General features: G+C 43.1%; 1 protein-coding gene and 1 long non-coding RNA gene across 6 annotated transcripts in view; both read left to right on the top strand.

The window, feature by feature from the left end:
• Nucleotides 1–192: 192 nt before the first annotated feature.
• On the top strand, nt 193–8334 carry LOC147013080 (glutamine synthetase-like). Of its 2 annotated transcripts, none has more exons than XM_085854630.1 (8): nt 193–288; nt 2704–2871; nt 3162–3323; nt 3565–3711; nt 5753–5880; nt 6233–6432; nt 6620–6800; nt 7014–8334. In XM_085854630.1, the coding sequence occupies exons 2-8, from the start codon at nt 2706–2708 to the stop codon at nt 7155–7157; spliced, it is 1128 nt and encodes a 375-aa protein (XP_085710756.1). In that variant the 5' UTR covers nt 193–288; nt 2704–2705; the 3' UTR covers nt 7158–8334. The 2 variants fall into 2 exon arrangements, with proteins under 2 accessions (XP_085710756.1, XP_085710755.1); XM_085854629.1 differs by having other exon boundaries at nt 223–414.
• Nucleotides 8335–12353: 4019 nt separating this feature from the next.
• Nucleotides 12354–19063, top strand: part of LOC147013079 (uncharacterized) — an 83013-nt gene continuing 76303 nt past the window's right edge. For 2 of the 4 annotated variants that reach the window (XR_015051184.1, XR_015051186.1), the window contains exons 1-3: nt 12354–12541; nt 12953–13027; nt 17232–17311. This is a non-coding gene — a long non-coding RNA (uncharacterized LOC147013079). The remainder of the gene's footprint in view (nt 12542–12952; nt 13028–17231; nt 17312–19063) is intronic. The other 2 variants (XR_015051187.1, XR_015051185.1) reach the window with 1 other exon arrangement.

Raw genomic sequence — 19063 nt, 5'->3', positions numbered from 1 at the left:
CTACCCCCGACAATCGACGACGCGCGGACACAACATCGAATAATAACCTTTCAGCATGTTTACCGAGCGAGATGTTGTTTGATTCAGCTTTTATACTTCGGTTCTTATTGTTCCGAGCGGGTCAGCCTCGTATGGGCGCTATTCGTTGCTTGTCGGAGGTCACCTGACTTCCGTTAGCCAATCAAGACCGAGCAGCTGCTATAAATACGGTTCGTTCCGCTGTGGATTGTTTTACAAAGCGGATCAGTCTATGGCTCGCTGGAGTAACTTAGAGAGGTTAGGTTTGAGGTAAACTGGTAATCTTTGCCATTTGTACTTGCCGTACACGGCTTTCTTTGTTGTTGTTGTTGTTGTTTTTTTATTTTTTTTTTCCAATAAGAATATTCTCGAGGTGTAACAGGTGAGAGTGAAAAGGTAAGTTGAGTTTTTTTTTTTTGGTTATTTTTTATTTTCCTGGACGTGCTGCGTTTTGTTGACCGTGTTTTTTCTCTCTCTTTGTTTGTACGTGGAGAACACGTCGACGTCGTGTTTTTATGATTTTATATAATTCATTTTGTTACGTCAGGTGATTCGAAGCTTGACTCGTGTGGCCGTGTCCGGTGAATGTGTAAACTCGTTTTGCGGGTCATGTTATGCCGCGTGTGGAGATCTTGTATGAATTATGTGCTTGATTATTTATTTATTTATTTATTTATTTTTTACATTTATTTTATTTTATTTTTGTCCATGTTCTGAATAAAAGAGGAGATTGAACGAATCAAACGGTGTTTTGTTTTTTTTTCCTTGTTCTTCGAGCACGAAGACCCTGGTGGCGCCATGTTCATTAGTATCCGGTTGTCATCGTCGTGTGTCCCACGTCAGACGCTTGGGGAAAATGTCGAGCTTTCTAATAAAATCCCGAGGGACATGTAGTCCGATTCCGTGTCGCCTCCCGTCTGTGTCTCGAGACGTACGTACAGGTAACCGGCCACAGCACGTTGCGTGGTGCGTGGGGGCTTCGTCGTTTGACAAGATACGAGACACGTGATTCGAATGAAGTAAATCTCCGAAATTAATTATATCGACTAATCGTGCACAGTGCGCTGGGATAAAGCGCATTTGTTACGCACGGGGGAGGGGGGGTATGTACGTGATTGAGGGGGGGGGTATGTACGTGATTGGGGTGGGGGAGGTTTTTGGGGTCGATAGATGGAGGTTTTTGTCTTTCAGAGGTGAGGGAGGATATGTACGTGGGGGCTTTGTCCGGATGGTGTGCTCTCAGCGCATCACTCCCACGTGTCCTTGTACTGTATTCTATAGGAAGCTCAGTCGGTGGAAGCCTCGGGTTTGGGGGCTGTTACACAGTGTGTAGTCGTGTTGCTGAACGATTTGGTTACCGGGGAGGGGCATAGGTGGAAGCTTCACCTATGAGAAGGGGAGAGGTGGCTTGGGCGGGCAGGGGAGGATATGCCGAGGGGATGGGGATTATGTACGTTGATGCTGTCTGGGGAGAGGAGAGGAGTGGGGTAGGGGTGTGCATGTATGTTGATGCTGTCTGGGGAGAGGAGAGGAGTGGGGTAGGGGTGTGCATGTCCGTTGATGCTGTCTGGGGAGAGGAGAGGAGTGGGGTAGGGGTGTGGATGTACGTTGATGCTGTCTGGGGAGATGAGAGGAGTGGGGTAGGGGTGTGGATGTACGTTGATGCTGTCTGGGGAGATGAGAGGAGTGGGGTAGGGGTGTGGATGTACGTTGATGCTGTCTGGGGAGATGAGAGGAGTGGGGTAGGCGTGTGGATGTACGTTGATGCTGTCTGGGGAGATGAGAGGAGTGGGGTAGGGGTGTGCATGTATGTTGATGCTGTCTGGGGAGAGGAGTGGGGTAGGGGTGTGCATGTATGTTGATGCTGTCTGGGGAGAGGAGTGGGGTAGGGGGAGTGTGCATGTACTTTGAATCTGGGGAGAGGAGTAGGTACATTGTGCATACATGTTTAAGCTGTCTGGGGAGAGGAGTAGGTACATGGGTGGGGGGTAGGGGTGTGCATGTACGTTGATGCTGCGTCTGTGGGGAGGGAGTGTTATGTACATGGAAGCTTTTAAGGTAAAGGAGGGGAGGGTGTTCATTTATGTAGGCTTTGTCCCTCAGTTGGGTGGGATGGTCTTCATGTGCAATGATTTGTGGCTTGAAGCAGCTTGGGACCCTGGAGGTTTTTGCCCATTGTTGAGGGAGTGAAGTGTTTGCAAGGAGTTTTTGGTAAGACGAGCAGTAAACGTCATGCCTGCAATCCCCTTCATATCTGGTGTTCCCACACACTTCCCTGGAGTAACAGTGCAAGATACTCGCTCATCCAGTCACCTGGGGTCGTTGGTTCAGAGTTTTGTTTTTACTGGTTTTTCTAGTTCCTTGCGTAATGTGGTTCAGCACTTCCCCCTACCCCCAATGTGGGATTTTGTTTGCTTTGCATTCCAGTTGTTTTGTAGTTGTTTTGTAGTTGCTTTGTTTGCATGTATACCTGTTGACTGCACATTGTTGCAGTGGATGACTTATTTCATTGTAAATGAATAATTGCCCTTTCGCTATCAGGATGACACTATCCTAATCAGTTCCTTGCCGCATGATTAAAGCAATTTTGCTCACCTTTGGGTCGGCATTTCTGGCAGATGGTAAGAAGTCTTTAATAAAATAAAATAAAAATTGATTTTTTTTTCCTCCTTTTTCTTCTTCCAGTCATGGCGTTGTCTGCAAGTTCTCTGTTGGCCAAGTCTGTAAAGACTCCATACATGAAACTGGATCAGAACAAGCAGGTCCAGGTGATGTACATCTGGATCGATGGTACCGGCGAAAACCTCCGGTGTAAAACTCGCACACTCAACTTCGAGCCAAAGATCGTCTCTGGTACGAGATGTGCGATGGTTCACGTGATCCTGACGCCATGTATCGTTTACTTTTTTAAAGTCCCCTTTCCTCGAGATTGCTTGGTTGTAACCAATATAGGGTGGGGTAAAACGTGGTAGGGCATATGAGGGTGGGGTTGAAGTATCTGACAGTATATTGTTACATGGCATTTTACCAGCAAAACTGAGTTGGTGGAGAATTTGGAAACTTCTTGATTGTAAAGTCATTTTGGGCTTCTTATCTCCTTCCCCCTTTTCTATTTCATTATCTTTATTGGCATGTCTGAACAGAACTACCAGAGTGGAACTTTGATGGCTCAAGCACAAAGCAAGCGGAGGGTTCAAACAGCGACATGTACCTCGAACCAGTGGCTATGTTCCGTGATCCTTTCCGATTGGATCCAAACAAACTGGTTCTTTGTGAGGTCCTCAAATACAATCACAAGCCTGCAGGTACTTTATCCATTTCATTTTTTTTTACCCCATTATTATTTCTCCATTTCTTGTTTTGTCATTTATTTTGACCTTATTGATCAAAGTTGAAGGACTTAGCAAAATGATGATTTATGTTTGATACTTTGTTAGATTTGGTTGGCCATTTTGCTATTTTGCAGTTGGTTTTTAGGTGGCGGTAGGGGTGCGGGAGAGTGATTCAATTCCCCCCCCCCTCATTGAACTTTGACTGTCTCCACAGAGACAAACCTGCGGGAAAGCTGCAAAAAGGTGATGGAGAAGGCCTCCCATTTTCATCCTTGGTTTGGAATGGAGCAAGAGTATACACTCCTTGGGGTAGATGGACACCCCTTTGGCTGGCCATCAAATGGTTTTCCTGGTCCTCAAGGTACACAGCCATTCATGCTGCTTTTGTTTTGAATAGCTTTCCAGAATGTTATCCCTACACTTTTTGTAAAATATAAAAACCGTGGGCATATTGTATTGTGATCTCTCTCCACCCGTCACACTAATCTCCTCTTAAGCGGTTGTGCAGAAATTCACCAAACTTTGTAGTTATGATCACATGGCAAGAAGGTGCGAGTGCAGGATCATTTCCCCCCTCCCCCCCCCCCCTGAAGCTGGGTTAGTAAGCGAAATACTGAAAAATGCGATTATGGGAACATTTTAAAATGAAACTGTGTATATGCAAGAAATGTAACTTTATTTTTGGATTTGTACCTCCCCCCCCAATGGGTGTGGCTTAAGATCATGTGACGATGGGGGGAGAATTTTTTTTTTTTGTAATATTTGGTCATATCACCCAAGATATTGAGTTTAACTAAAAATATGATATCCTGGTGGACCTTATTGCCATATTTCAACTCTGAGGTGGGAAGCATGGGGATTTGCAATGTGTACTATTGACTTCACTGTAGATTTTTGCTGAACCTTCAGTACACAAGGAGAGCCTGGCAGACAGTGAAATGTGGTCTACACAGGCAGTAGGCACGATCACCACCACGACTTTAATGGCACCGATTTATTCCCACCTTCTGGGGTTGGCCAGGGCATACGCATTTGTGCTCCATGTCCTTTACGAGCCGGTTGGCCAGGCCTGGCGTTCAACTGAGTGATAGGAATTGGTTTCTTTGTTCAGGGTGCTGGCAAGAACTTGCTTATATTTAATGAAGGGCACCGTTGGGATCTTTAACATTCCCCAAGTAATGCTCGCAGACAGGACACCCATTTTGAAGTCTAATGGAGGGACTTTTTGAAGTCCAAGGCGGACACATTTATGAATTGCTCCGATTATGAAACACCATGGTGACAGTTTATAGCCAGACCTACATTTGTGCCTAGGCTAGAGCTGATTGCACAGACTTCTATGCTATTCTGCCAGCCCATAACATTAACTCAAACATTGAAATTTCTTGTAATTTGCAACACAAATTACCAATTTCGTTTTTTTTTTTTTTCAGCATTGTAGTTTTTGGAGCTTTTGACTCGATTCTTCAAGTGTCATCACATGGATTTAAATTGAGGAGGAAGAATCTAATTGTTGCTTGTCTGTAAACTTGAGAGGTGGTGGCATCATGCACGAACCATAATGTGGTAAACAGTCGTTTGGAAGAAGTTGTTCTCCAGTTCCCACACCAAATTAACAATTTGTTTTGAACTTTGATCTGATGATGACCTTTAGCTATCATGCTGGAAAATGCACTGAACTCCACCTCCCCCATCCCCTTGAGCTAGTGTCAGGATCATAAGCAAAGTGCTTGTACGGGATCACCAACCTTTGTTTCATCTCTGCACTGCACATCCAAGACTGTTGTGAAGTACTGTATAGAGATTTAAAAGATTGAATCACTTGTCTTGTTCTCTTTGTTGATACAGAACTTAGTCATTTCACAATCTTTGTTTTCGAATCCCTTTTGCTTGTTGTTAGATACGCACTCTCACCTCCAAGCTGTCGAACCTGGGTTCAAATCCTGACTGTCATTAAGGTGTTTCACAAGCAGGGTGATTTGTCCAATGTGTGCCGTCCCTCTGGTGGATGTTAAGTCGAGCGTCCCACCTGTCGGCATTAGCTGGTGGATGTTAAAAATCCCACAGTATCCTTCATGATGAGTAAGCGAGCTATTGCCGGCAACAGAAACAAATTCCGAGTTGGAGTAACGAGTTTCATGTACCATAGGGCATGGTACATGAATGATGTTGATACAGAATTGAGCCATTTCACAATCTTTGTTTTCTGTTTCCCCTCTCTCCCCCATCCCATTGAGACCTCATCTGTACATAAGTGCAATGTTGTCATCGATGTTTGTTTGTTCTCCCATGTGATCTAAATCATTACTGAGTAGTCAGATGAGTAATGGGCATCAAGGGATTGTGCCGTTTCTGCACGCATTGCACGGCATTTTTCAGTCACTCTTGGCTGTGATCTGCAGGTCCGTATTACTGTGGCGTTGGTGCTGACAAGGCATATGGGAGAGACATAGTGGAATCGCATTACCGTGCGTGCCTCTATTCTGGTGTGAACATTTGTGGGACAAATGCAGAAGTGATGCCTTCACAGGTGAGCCTTTGCGATGAAGTTTTCTTTGAAAATGTTAGATGTGAGTAAGTAGGGTTTCTTTGACTTTTATTATTATTTTTTTTTTTTGGTGAGACTATCTGGCTCAAGCTTACCTGTACAAATAAACAGCTTTGTGTGAATCCTTTATTAAATGGATATAATCTGTACCTGAGCTTGTTTTGGGAGATCTCACAATTTCTAGATTACAGCCTTTAATTTTGATGCCCATGTGCTATCAAGTAGACATTGGATTATAGTTTATATGTGATTTTCATGCTGACAATCATGGCAAAATAAATGTGTCACTTGTCTTTCTTGTGCCCCCATCTTCCTGGGATGTTTGCTTTTACAGTGGGAGTTCCAGGTGGGACCATGTGAGGGTGTGGACATGGGTGACCACCTGTGGCTTGCTCGGTTTCTTCTACATCGTGTGTGTGAAGACTTTGGCATAGTTGCCAGCTTTGATCCCAAGCCCATCCCTGGGAATTGGAATGGAGCTGGTTGTCACACCAACTTCAGCTCTCTTGCTATGCGGCAGGCTGGTGGCTTACAGTGCGTTTTTACATTTAACATCACCTTTCGCTCTCTCTCTCTCCTCCCCTTTACTTTGTAATGTCACGTCTTTGTCCACTTCCGCTAACCAAGATACTTTGTTTTGCATCTTGGTTGAATTTTTGTATATTTGGTGTAGCGATGCATATTGTAAGCTGTTCCCCACCGTTCTTTCTCCCTTATTTAGGCATATTGAGTATGCAATCGAGAAGCTGGCACGCCGGCATGCATACCACATCAGAATGTATGATCCAAGTGGAGGACAAGACAATGCACGTCGTCTCACTGGGGCCCACGAAACCTCCAGTATTCACGAGTTCTCTGCAGGCGTGGCAAACCGTGGAGCTTCTATTCGTATACCGCGACAGGTTCGTCGGTGTGACGTGCATCATGCATGCGCCAAGCTGGTTGCCATGGTGTAAGATTTGATGAGATGTATATAATGTAGATAAAGTAAAACTTGTTCAGGTTTTGTGAAAGTAGGTTGATGGATGTTTGGCTGGATGTAATCTGCTTCCTCACAAGGTATTTCATTTGTGCAGAGCGATGAACCGAACATGTAATGTGCTTCTCTCCCCAAGGTGGGCCGTGATGGTTTTGGCTACATGGAGGACCGACGTCCTTCAGCGAACTGTGATCCCTACAGGGTAACTGAGGCAATGGTGCGCACTTGCATCCTCGATGAGACGGGTGAAGACACTTCCAATGGCAAGGACTCCGAGTAGTGAGAGTCTAGACTTGTGCAATGTTTCGAAGTTTGGGTTGAGATGTGGTGGTGGATGTTCAATAGATTCGTTTGAAAGAGGGATACATAACTCTTCCACCACTGTGGATAACATGATGAAACAATTCCTAGTGTCTAAACACATTTTCAAATAACCGATTTTAAACTTTTACTTCCTGCTATTAGAAAAGTAGTTTACGCTTATTGTTTTTTTTTTTTTTTTTTTTTTTTGCGTTGGGGCTCTTCTTATTATCGAGGAGGACTGATCTGATTGTAATAATGTGCTATAACTGTTTCGTGCCTTAAATGGCAAGCTGTATATCGATGTTCCGGTACTGTGGATATTGAACTTGGAGTGGCTTGCATGGTGTAACAGCTTGCTTCATGATTGTCAACTTGTTGTGGAGCATCACTTTTGGTTTTCTGGCAACCTTTAACGAGGCTTAAATTTGGCTTTTTCTTTAGCAGGGGAGGAGGTAGTTTTATGAATTTTTTTTTTTTTAATAATAGGCCCATAATAAAATGAATGACTTTAATGTTTAAAACGATATCTCCCTCTGCCCCTCTATCTGTCATGCTTCTGCTTCCTACCTCACCCATACAACCCTTCAGTTTTGGCTTGTTCTTTGTTTAACCTCAATTGTATTATTTAATGAAAATTATTTTCTTGGCACTTTTGACTTTAAAGGGCTAGTTGAAATTTAGTAGTAGTAATATATATATATATATATATATATATATATATATATATATATATATATATATATATATATATATATATATATATATATATATATATATATATATTTTTTCCAAAATGTAGTTTGTTCATCATTAAACAAATGTCTGCACAGGGTAAGATTATGATTTTTCTCGAGCCTTTGCCATTGTCTTGCTAAACTTTTATGATTGTAATGTAGCTTTACGCCTTGTGATTTTTTTTATTTTTATTTTTTTGGTTAAGTAATAACACTTTCTGCTTTGTGAGAACTATGCTCACTGCTGTCATATTTATTTTAAATGGTGTATTTTTTTTTTCCTTGTTTTCAGCCCATCTGTGGTTCTGAGCTAGTTAATAGTGATGTGATTTATAATTGACCAAATATTAGCAATCTGAGTGAAAGTTCGTCTTCAATGTCATTTTGTAACAGTTTCCAATAAATCATTGTTGATGTTCACTCTGTTGACCAAGTACTGATTTCAAGCGAACAAGAGTGAGAATTGCTTTGCAATACATGTCCCCCTCCCGATGTGATATTTTTAAGTCCAAAAAGGGCATAACTAAAAATTGACGAAACGCCCTGAAACTCAAACTTGTTCTGTCACATCATAAAGCCATATAGCAAGTTTCAGTTAAATATGTTAGAGTATGGGAGGTGGAAAGTCTGAAAAACCACAGGTGGGATGGACAGATGGAGAGCAAACCTCTTGTCCATCAGGTGAAACTGGTAGGGGACTAATAAGTGGTGCTGGAGATGAGAGCAGTTTGGATTTCCACTCAAGCTGACTGCTGTTCAAAGTCCATTGTCTTTTGCATAGCGCAGCCTTCCTGATGACCTCCTCACCATGGATGCCAACCTCTGGGGATTGTCTGTGCTCTTAACCTTTAAAATTCTAAACATCAAGCAAGGAAGTAGTAAGTACCATTTTTGAAGTCTTTTGTTTGACTTTGTCAGAGTTCGAACCACCAACCTCCCAGACTCGTCTGCACAGAATAAGTGCAGACGCTGACGCTGCAACCATTGCATCGAGTGGTTATTCTCCTTTGGAGTTGCCATTAGTTAAGGCCACATGATTTATTGAAGGTGAGACTTGAGATCATGTTAAAGGGTAAAATGTGTTAATTGGTCACAATTGCATTCCTGAGCTTAACGATGTACTGGCAGGATATCACACCTCTCCCAGTTGTCTTGCTTGGTTTTTTAGGGCATCTCTATCGAGATGACCTAATAAAGCCGGACCAAATGTCCATCCGTCAATTTTTCTTTCCGATCTTGATAAAACTTATGTGGGTAGAGGTGGATGAATGTTGCACAACGATATAACTTTTGTCAGGGTCAAGGTCACGAAAGTTATAAAAATCGCCATTTTCAAAACCTATCTAGTCTCCCATTCTACAAGATATTCGGCAACTGTTTATTGATTATGATAGTAAAAAATATTATCTTGTATCCAACCAGACAGATTTTTGAATTTCCTTCCCGTTTGGCGGCCACGTAACCTGGAAGATGGTCAAAAACACCTCCCGGTACAAAAACTTTTTACTTCCGATCTTGATGAAATTTGGTATGTGGGTAGAGGTTGATGAGTGATACTCAACGACATTTTTCCCTGGATTCGAGGTCAGGGTCAAGGTCATGAGGTCATGAAAGTTGCCATTTTCAAAACCTGTCATTTTAGGATATATATGGCAATGGTTCATAGATTATGATAGTAAAAAACATTATAGAGATGAACGTCACCCCCACACAGGGGTAATTTTATAATTAGAATCTTGATTCGGCGATAAACTTGCAGTTTCGGAGCATGGTGAGGCATCAGTGTGTACTGTCCCTCAAATGACCGTTAAATTGGGCATGTTTTGGACATTAAAGATCCCACACTGCATTTCAAGTAATAGGCAAGCTTTTACCAGCACCCTGAACTAATTCGAATTTGTTGCACCCAAAGTTGAGTATCTTGCGGCGGAGTGATGATCCATCCAGTATTGCAACCCTGGCCAAGAAACCAATTTGGCAGATCCAATGTTCTGTTGAGAACATGGGGCACAAGTATGAGGAGTACCTCTAACACAATACTCGATTAGTAGCCATCAGCAAACATTAATGCTCTACATTAAAAGGTGCAAATCTGATCCCTGCAACTACAGACCAATCAGCTTCCTCCCGATCATGGAATCCATCATCGCTTTCGACATCAAATCCTTCCTCTTCTCCAATGGCTTTATTTCTGACCGATTTGTATTTAGACCAGGTCACTTTACCCTGGACATGCTGCTTCTGCTTTTCCAACCATGGATGGAGGTCCCAAATGCCAAACATGAGATTAGAGCAATCTCCCTCACCATATCGTGAGCTTTCGATACGGTCCTGCATCCTGCACTGCTCACCAAACTCTCTTCCTATGGTATCCAAGGCAATCTCCACTCATGGCTCGTGGACTTCCTCTCCTGTCACACTCATTGTGTGGCTATGAATGGAATTCTCTCATCTCCTCTTCCTGTCCATACTGGAGTTCCTCAAGGCAGCGTTCTGGGCCCTGTGCTTTCTTGTTTTCATCAATGATCTCTGATTCCCTGGAAGGTCCTCTATCTCTTTGACTCCACCCTCTGCCGTACCATCTCTCATCCCTCTGATTGGCCGGCAGCATCCTCTTCACTCTCTGCAGACCTGATTAAATCGCAAGCTGGTCAAACACTTGGAATATGTCTTTCAATCCTGACAAATCTCACACCCTCACTATGTCTTTCCGCAAGGACCGTCTGGAAAACCCCTCAATATACTTTCTCAACAATCCACTTGAAGTCCTTTCGTTCAAACTTTTGGGCCTCACTGTCTGCCACCATCTTTCCAGGGAAAGCCACATCTTCAAGCTGGCCTCCAAAGCTAGTTGCCAACGGCATCCAATGTCGTGCAAGGTCCTTCCTTTGCACACTTGAGCTTCTACAAAGCCTTCATGAGGAGTACTGATGCCCCCCCCCCCCCCCCGGGTGGTTCTCCTGCTTGACGCTGTGGAAATCAAGGCGTAGGATCATTGGTGTCTCTCACTTTCTCACCAGAGGCAGGTCCGTGGTCTTTCTGTCTTCTTCAGTCCCCTCTTCGGCCTTACCCCCCCTCCCCCCTCCATTGTCTGTGATCCATCCCGCCCCTATATTTCTGCAGGCACCTCAAGATCTGCTAAAACCCCCCTTCTGGTGAAACTGGCAAAATCAAGAATCACTGCTCACCTTCACTCTTTTTTATTATTTTTATTTTTTTTATTTTTTTTCATTCCCATATGTTCTCGAGGCAGGGGAAAAAAAAACAAAAAAACTCCTACACTCCCTTCAATCCTATTCCTCTATCCAGGTCATCAAAGCAGCTGCTCACAACCATCTCTTATCTTCCCCCATCCAAAATCTTGATCTTTTCTACCCCTGTTAATCCACCTCCAAATTCCCTGTTTTCCTTATTCTTGAAAGTACCTGAAGTACAATCTTGTGTATCCTGCCCCATCCCTCTCCCTTCCACAGATTTTCTGTTTTGTGCTTCCGTCTCCTGCCTTGTTATATGTTTCTGTTAGCTCTTTCACAAGCCTCGACATGGTATACAAAAAAAACAACTTGGCTTCACAATTTTGTTGGACTGAATAGGATTAGTGGATGGCCATCACGATCGAATATTGACGTTTGCTTCAGTCGAACAATGAAAAGTTGTAAACTTAACACTTGTCGTGTGACATCGGTCACAGGGTCTGGTGGACATATTGGATTGACAAAACATTAAACAAAATCATTTCCAGAACCACAGAATAGATTGAAGAAAAACTTGATACATATGATTGAATAGCCATGGAGAATATAGTTTGAATTCTTTTTTTTCATTTTCATTGATACAATTTAGCCTTAATCTGCACAAAAGCGGTTCATATCCTAATAAATAAAGCTATGGATAGTATTGTATGTGGCATCATGGTGCATGGATGATATGGGCCATAATAGTGGCATGTTCAGGTAGCGATGGTATTTTTGTTCAGAATGAGCATGTGAGGTGAGACCACTCTTCGAATGCCGTTGTAGTTACCTCCACCACCGAAGGTGGACCAATGTTATGTTTTCAGTTTCATCTGTCTATGTTTGTCTGTGAGCAGGATATCTCAAAACGTTGTGGATGGTTTCGGACTAAATTTGGACAGGTTGGGTGGGTGTGTGATGAGAAATTGATTAGATTTTGGTGAAGTTCTGAATCCAGATCCAGAATATATATATATATATATATATATATATATATATATATATATATATATATATGTATATATATATGTATATCTATAAGTGATTCTTCACCATTGCGAGATTGACATGCCCATATGCATTTACTGTCTCCTGCATATTGTATGTGTAATCTGTCTCTTCTTTGTTTAATATATTGATAGCTGCAATGCACTAAAACAAATGCCTATCAACTGAGGTTGATGAGCAACAAAACTCTTGAAACTTGAACTTGAGAGATGGAGCCAAAATCTATATATAGCACAATATCTCAAAACGTTGTGTATGAGTTGTGACAAAACCAGGTGCAAGAGTTGAGTAGTTAACAAGAACAAGCCGATTATATTTTGGTTCAGGTCGGGAAGCATCTCTGGTTTATCAGTGATACAAAACGTAAACTGTTCAGCCTGGTTGAGGTATGCGTTATAGTTTTTAATGCATTACATTCACACTGCATAACAATGTTGTGGAATGACCTTTATAATTAAACCTTTGAAATCTATATCTTGCTTGAATTGTGTATTACTAGAAGTGCTGAGATATTTTTGCAGATTGGAGAGGGTGTGTGTGGATACACTGCTGTGTAAAAGTCTTACACATTAAGAAGTTACCATAAGGGATGTTATGAGCATCAATAATTTACTCAAAGCCTCCAATAGTGTTGTACTGTTATAACAACTAGTATAAAAGCCTGTCAAATGATAGGTTGCAATTATTTTATTCGAAATATTCAAGGAGACTGGAAGATATTATTTCGTAGCAAGAAGCATTATATAAAACACTACATGTACAAATGTGACTCTATTTTGCTTATCTTCAAAATCTAGGACGTTTCATTTTGATGAACCCTCGGCCTAGCATCAGGTGTCCGAAAATCTTTATTTATTCAACATCGTATGTATGTAAGTGAACACTCGTTTTACTCTGTGCATGTTACACATCATGTGCAGTGAATTTCACCTTCCTGTGCCTTGTATTTATTACCCTCGCCAAAGGAGAGAGTTTTGCGTTTGGGTCCGTTTGCGACTTGCAAAATCTAAGATTTTTTTCAAGTATGTTGGTCAGTCGATTTTGTTATTCTGTCTGTTTGTCTGTTGTCGACAGGTCACAATTTTAAACCGATCTTCACGAAACTTCACCACGGGTTCGAGTTTGTCACAAGGAAGAAGCCTATTGTTTTTGAGGTCAAAAGGTGAACAACTTCTGTGGGATTTCCAAAATCGTCAATTTTCATCCGATTGACTTAAAAATTGAAGAGGATTTAAATTTCAGGTCACTGAATTCAACCAGCCAATAATTTTTGAGATCAACATGAACCAAAAGGTCAACAACTTAGGTGAGATTTCTAAAATCCTCAGTTTTCATCCAATTGACTTGAAATTTGAAGAGGATTTATATTTCAGGACGCTGAACTCAACGACCTACTGTTTTTTTTTTTTAGGTCAGGTCAGTTCAGGTCAGGTATGGGAGCATGTGCCAGAACAGCGCGTCGCTGCGTCCACTTTCCGCCGGTACTCCAGGGGCCTCCGTCTGGCCCTCCCCCAGGCAGATGCCAGGCTCATCCCCATCTCCTTGAGATGATGGTCAACCTGCTGCAACCACGAGGCACGTGGTCGGCCCACTGGCCTCCTCCACTCATGAGACTCCCTCGCTGAGAGAATCTGGTGAGCAGGATCAGCGTCAGGATAAACGAGCCACATGTCCATACAGCCGCAACTGACGCTCACGGACTATGCAGGTAACAAATCTCATCCGAGTCTCTCTCAGCAACCGCTCGTTGGACACAAAATCCGACCAGCGATAGCCAAGGATTCTCCGAAGAGATCTGGTACCAAAGGAATTAAGTCTCCGTCTCAGATCCTTGGTCAGAGTCCAAGTCTCGCACCCATAGAGCAAGACTGGAAGTACCAAGGACCTGAAGACTCGGACTTTCGTCCTCCCGCACAGGTACCGGCAGCGCCACACCCCATGATCCAGTGAATTCATGACTCCCCAGGCCCGACCCAGACGTCTATTGACCTCTGACTCACAGCCAGCAGAGACATGAATATCACTGCCAAGGTAAGTGAATCTCTCCACGACCTCAACATCCTCACCACAAACAGACACAGACAGGACAGCAGCATCCAAGATGTCAGCGAAAGCCTGGATCTTAGTTTTGACCCAAGAAACCCGTAATCCCAGCGGCTCCGACTCCTCATTCAGCACCTCGAGGGCCCCCAAAAGGATATCTAAAGTCTCCGCAAAGATGACTGCATCATCTGCAAAATCAAGGTCCGACATCTTGACATTCCCAAACGATGCACCGCAACTTGATCTCTCCGACATCCTCCCTAAAATCCACTCCATCGAAGTGATGAAAAGTGTAGGAGCCAGTACACACCCCTGACGAACTCCAGTAACAACTGGAAATAAGTCAGAGATGGTACCACCACACTTCACAGCACTCTCAGTACCAGAGTAGAGTTCAGACATCAGATCGATAAGTTTTGGTGGCACCTCACGAAGACCAGGAATCCTCCAGAGGACATCCCGATTCACTGAATCGAACGCTTTACAGAGATCAACATAGGCTGCAAGCAGCTCCTGCCGAAACTCTCGTCTGCGTTTGGTGAGGACCCGAAGAGCAAGGATATGGTCAATCGTTGACCTCTTTGGTGTAACGCCTGACTGCTCTGGACGCTCGTGCTCAAGCAGATGGTGGTGAACCCTATCAAGAATTATCCGAGCAAAGACCTTGCCCGGCACTGAGAGCAGCGTCACCCCTCGGTAGTTGTTGCAGTCTTGGCGATCACCCTTCCCTTTCCAGAGAGGGACAACAAGGCCCCTCTTCCAATCAGTTGGGATGATGCCTGTGTTCCAGGTCGAGCACAAAACTGCATGCAACGACATGAGTGCAGCATTTCCACCAGCCTTGAGAAGTTCAGCATGGATGCCACAGATCCCTGGAGCTTTCCCTGGTTTCAACTGGTTCACCACAGCCTGTATTTCCACAAGCGAAGGTGGACCACAGTTGATTGGAGGGTCAGCAACAGGAATTGTAACACCATTGACGTCCAACTCGACAGCTGGGGGATCAGCCTGGTACAACCGCTCAAAGTAACCGGCCCAGCGGGCCTTCACTTCAGACTCCTCTGTCAAGAGCCTACCACTCTCTGCTCTAACTGCAGTGCTCCGAGGGATGGGCTTGGATGAACGCAATGCGCGAATTCCCCTGTAAGCGGGACGAGAATCACCTGTCCACAGGTGATGCTCTACCCCCTCACAGATTCCTCGCACATAGGCCTCCTTGTCCACCCTCAGTGCACGTACAGTTTTACGCCTCAGCTCCCTGAACAGCTCAGCTCTGCCATTCAGCCTGGCCCTGCGACTCTGGTCAATGGTATCCAGTGTCCCTTGAGAGACAAAATTCTTCTTTGCACTGCGGTGAGTTCCAAGACATCCACCGGCAACATCAAGGACGGTGGTCTTGAAGGCACTCCACAACTCTTCAGGACCCCCCAAAGCACCAAGACCCCCCAAGTGCCCACTCAGCCTGTTCGCAAACTCCTCAGCTACTCTCTCATCCCTGAGCTTGCCAACATCCAGCCGAGGCTGGGATGGTACCATTCTCCAGGATTTAAGGTGCAGCTTTAGAGTTGCTACAACAAGCGTGTGGTCAATATTGAGGAACTGAGCACTCCGGTAGACCCTGTAGTTCTGGATCATCCTCCAACGACCGTCAATGGGGACATGGTCAATCTCCTTTGCCACACCGCCAGCGTTGGAATACCAAGTCCAGCGATGAGCTTGTGGGCGCTGAAACCATGAACCAGCCACCCTAAGTCCATGACTTCTTGCAAAGTCAGGGAACTTAGTGCTATTCTGGTTCATAGTTCCTGACCCATGGGGACCAACACACATCTCATAACCATCCCTATCAGTTCCAGTCGATGCATTGAAATCCCCCAAGACTAGAAGTGTATCTCGTCTGGGTCACTGATCAACCACAGACTCGAGCGTGGCGTAGAATGATCCTTCACGGTGAGATCACTCGCCTCAGTCGGAGCATAAACAGAGACCAGGGAAATGACACCTAAGGAGTGACGAATCCTTAATCTCATAATACGCTTGTTGACCGGTGTTACCTCAATTATCATTGGGGTCAGCTTATTGGACACAGCGACAGCAACTCCTTGGGTATGGTAACCATCAGAGCAACCAGACCAATAGTAGGTGTAACCACCCACCATTATCTCGCTGCAATCCCGTCTTCGAACCTCAGAGAGTGCTGCAATCCCGATGTCCAAACGCTTGAGCTCAGATGATAACAGAGACAGTGATCATCCACTCTTAGGGATAGGACATTCCAGGCACCCACCCGAAGGGACCGCCTCAGGTTAACCCAAGGAGACCGCTGTCTGGTGGACGACACCTCAGCACCACTCCGACACACTCTCCCGCAATCTGACCCAGGGATGTTACCCCATGGTTTCCCTCCTATCATCAAAGATTGGGGGTCCCGAAGGCTTTGCCCCAATCCCGTCATCCGGTGAGCTGCCCTACGAAGGGAAGCTGCACAGGAGGTACTCCCACGGAGTGGGTTTTCAGATTTTTTTGCGTTTTTGTGTTTTGCGGAATGAAGCGTTTTACGGTGGCCGGAGTGCAAATCCTGCCACCAACCTCCAAATAAAAAAGTAACCCAACTGCAGGAGGACGTCCACAGACACAGTTGGGCACTAGATATGGATGGTCGTTGGCTCACAAGGAGCTCCTCCGCCCTTTGGTCAACATAGGCCAAAAGGACAACATAGGCCGAATTTCTAAAATTGTCAATTTTCATCCGATTCACTTTAAATTTAAAGAGGAGTTGCATATTTGATCATTGAATTGAACCACCAATTATTTTTGAGGTCAAATCTGTTTTATGGATTTTGCAAGTATCGTGCTCTGCACGACATCTTGTAATTCTGTCTGTCTGTTTGTCTGTCTTTGTTTGTTTGTTCACACACAATTTTCGTGTTTTTCTCCGCAACCGCTTGTCGGATTGAGATAAAATTTTCACCATAGATGTGACTACTCATGTATAATGTTATAATCATAATTATTTTGTCTTTGGTTATGTAGTGTGGCAACCATGTTGGAAAAACTCTGGGCCTCTGTATCTCGAAAACCGCACCAAGGAAAAAATTGATACTTGGCACATAGTGAGTATTCATGGGGAATAAGTGTGATTTGTTTTTTTTAAAAGACATCATAGGTGCCTTCATTATGATGTCATAATTGTATATGTAGGACGCTACATCTGATCAGTCTGAAAAATTTTGAGGGTCATCCTCAGATAAAATGGTCCACAGAAAAAAAATCATGACGTCATCGGTCTTGTGATTCTGCAGCCTTTTTTTTTTTTAAACCTTCAAAAATATTCTCTGAAGTGGCTGAGCTGATTGAGGTTGAGCTTTATACATATTTTTTGCTTTATACATATTAAACACATTTTTTATACATATTAAACATATACATATTTTTTGCTTTATACAGCTTTATACATATTAAACCAAATCATGCTTATCCATGAGGAACAAAAGGTTCACACATATGACATCATAGGTCACATGGTTTGGCAGCCACATTGGATTTACCCTAAAACCTAAAAAATATTATTCTTCTCCAGAACAGCTGGACAGATCGAGGGGAAACTTCACACAAATGTTCCACAAGCCATGGGTGCACAAGTTTGTAAAGGAATAATTGATAGGTCACATGGTATGGTCACCATATTGGATTGAAGAAAAATACTAAATAATGTTTTCCTTGGAACTGCTTAATCAATCGACGTGAGACTTCACATTTATGATATTGTTGTGATGGGGAATATATGTTTTAAATTTCAACTTGATCGGACACATGGTCTGGCAGTCGGCATTATGAAATATTTTAGATCTGGGTTCTTTTTGATTTTTCTTTTTTTGTAAAGGCTCAATTGGCTGTGCCTGGATGGGTTTAATGATAGAGGAGTAGCAGCTGAATCCTATCCAGGTTCCTCTTGATGACTTCATCTGTGCTTTTTGTCTGTTCGGGATCCTTCTGATGACTCCTATGAAGGACTTGGTTGGTCTTCTTGGTCTTCCGTTTGATTTGAATTGAATTTATTTTAATTCCATTCTTAATTGAATTGAATAATAATAATGAAAAATGTCATGGGTTAGTTGTCCAATCAAAGCGGGACATCTTTTTACCCGGTCATCACTGCCAGCAGTTATAAAGTGGCAGTTCTAATTATGTCTCTTATTAATTACATAACACACCAGTACACAAATGCCACACAAAACAAGTTCTGGTGAGGGTCTGCAATCTCTAATTGCTCTTTCTAGTTGTTATTTTGTAAACACTTCTGTACTTCGCCCTTGATGCCTGGTTGTAAGTCACAATAATTTATCGACATTTGTAATAGAAAAGACGTAATTACTCTTTTATGAAAAATATTTTTTGAGGTTTTTTTTTTTAATCCTGAAAAAGAAACCATAGTGAACACACAATCATATTAAAAGATTGGCCTTTGAAACCCTTCATAAATCGTTTTTTGAAGGGGGACAGACAAATACACACTGTTTTATATAGGTAGATGTTGGCTGTAATTGATGCACCTTAGTTTGGAAAATCAGAAACCAAGCTTATCGTTTAACAATCTTTAATTCACATTGAACAGAACCTTCAAAAAGTTGTGATCTTAACAACTCAAAGTAAATGATGTATGAGAATCTAATCTCACATTTACCAATGAATTATAATTGATTCCCCTCTGTGCAGCCATCAAGTTGAAAGTCCGCTTTTCATACTGCAGAATAAAGATGTCAGGATTACCTGTTTGCTTCAAAGAAAAAGGCTAAAATTTCAGTATAAAATCACCATAAAATTGTTTCTGCATAAAGAAGGAAAAACGTTGAGTGAAATAGCTT

This window comes from Eptatretus burgeri, chromosome 14 (genome assembly GCF_056783735.1).
Source record: "Eptatretus burgeri isolate ZD-2024b chromosome 14, Ebu_testis_v1, whole genome shotgun sequence".
Taxonomy (NCBI): domain Eukaryota; kingdom Metazoa; phylum Chordata; class Myxini; order Myxiniformes; family Myxinidae; genus Eptatretus; species Eptatretus burgeri.
The sequence above is the reverse complement of the archived record's forward strand: the minus strand, read 5'-3'. Positions and strand labels throughout refer to the sequence as shown.

Bases quoted from the DNA above. Each gene is read 5' to 3' on its own strand.
- LOC147013080 (XM_085854630.1), top strand. From the start codon at position 2,706: ATGGCGTTGTCTGCAAGTTCTCTGTTGGCCAAGTCTGTAAAGACTCCA. The intron at 6,433-6,619 runs GTGCGTTTTTAC...TCCCTTATTTAG, and splicing joins CGGCAGGCTGGTGGCTTACA to GCATATTGAGTATGCAATCG. The intron at 6,801-7,013 runs GTTCGTCGGTGT...TCTCTCCCCAAG, and splicing joins CTATTCGTATACCGCGACAG to GTGGGCCGTGATGGTTTTGG.